This window comes from Anarrhichthys ocellatus, unplaced genomic scaffold (assembly GCF_004355925.1).
Source record: "Anarrhichthys ocellatus isolate YVR2014 unplaced genomic scaffold, GSC_Weel_1.0 scaffold79, whole genome shotgun sequence".
Taxonomy (NCBI): Eukaryota; Metazoa; Chordata; class Actinopteri; order Perciformes; family Anarhichadidae; genus Anarrhichthys; species Anarrhichthys ocellatus.
Window position 1 is genome coordinate 1,421,247 of NW_022280109.1, and position 1,053 is coordinate 1,422,299.

Sequence of the window (1,053 nt, forward strand, 5' to 3'; positions counted from 1 at the left end):
ACACACACACACACACACACACACACACACACACACACACACACACAGGAAACTGTCATTTGTAGTTGTGGAAGTGGTCTGTCTATTCGGCAGACCCCATCCTGGACTGGAGTATCATACTCACCCCATGGCATTAGAAAGAAGTCCTTTTGGATCTGCTGAGAAACCTCTGCAGCTTTAACATACGCACTCATGTACATGGGAGTCTAACAAGGGGGTTTCCTCTCCTGGTTTCTCCCCTCTGTTTTTACCCCCAACCCTCCTGTCCCTGGCTTAAGCGGTATCCTTTTTTGGAATTGGAGGGGAGACAGAAAAAATGATTAAGGGATGCAGAGGCGGTATCATAATAATTGCTCCCTGTGTTCCACACTACGGACCTTCACTACTCTCCCTCCAATCACCCTTTTTTTTCCCCCGCTCCTCGTCCTCGTCCTCGTCCTCGTCCTCCTCCTCCTCCTCCTCCTCCTCCTCCTCCTCCTCCTCCTCCTCAACCTCCCCCCCTCCGGCTTGGAGAGTGCACATGCCTAAAGGGAGGCTGTCCAAACTGGGAAATCCCTGTTCCCCCAAGACAGGGACTACTTGGTGTGGATTGGTAGTTGTGAATCTGAGCAAATAAAAATCCTATGTGGAATTCCTCAAGGATCCCTTCTCGGGCTTCTTCTATTCAATATCGACATGCTCCCCCTTGCTTTGACTATAGAATATCATAACATCTCCTACCATACTTATGCAGATGACTCACAACTCTACATAACCGTCTCACCACATGACTACAGTCCTTCACACTTTCTGAATAAGTGGGTGGGAACACACCATTTGTCCCCAAAGTTTACAGCTATATTTTGACAAATCTAACCATGCTTGTTAATTGTTTGTTTAATAATAATAATAATACCTTCATTTTATATAGAGCTTTTCTAAGTACCCAAAGACGCTTTACATAGGGCAGACAAACAGAACAAACAAACAAAAAAGAAAAAAAGACCAAGTACGGGGGGGAAGTAGATTATGTAAAGGTATGTATTTAGTTAGTTGTGATTCGTTATGCATGGT

At 45.1% G+C, this 1,053-nt stretch overlaps 1 protein-coding gene across 1 annotated transcript in view; it reads right to left on the reverse strand.

The window, feature by feature from the left end:
- pde5ab (phosphodiesterase 5A, cGMP-specific, b) overlaps window positions 1–261 on the reverse strand; it is a 75,064-nt gene extending 74,803 nt beyond the window's left edge. The window contains exon 1 of the mRNA XM_031874267.1: window positions 125–261. Within this exon, the coding sequence (XP_031730127.1) occupies window positions 125–129 (5 nt within the window). The 5' untranslated portion in view covers window positions 130–261. The remainder of the gene's footprint in view (window positions 1–124) is intronic.
- Between the last annotated feature and the right edge of the window lie 792 nt (window positions 262–1,053).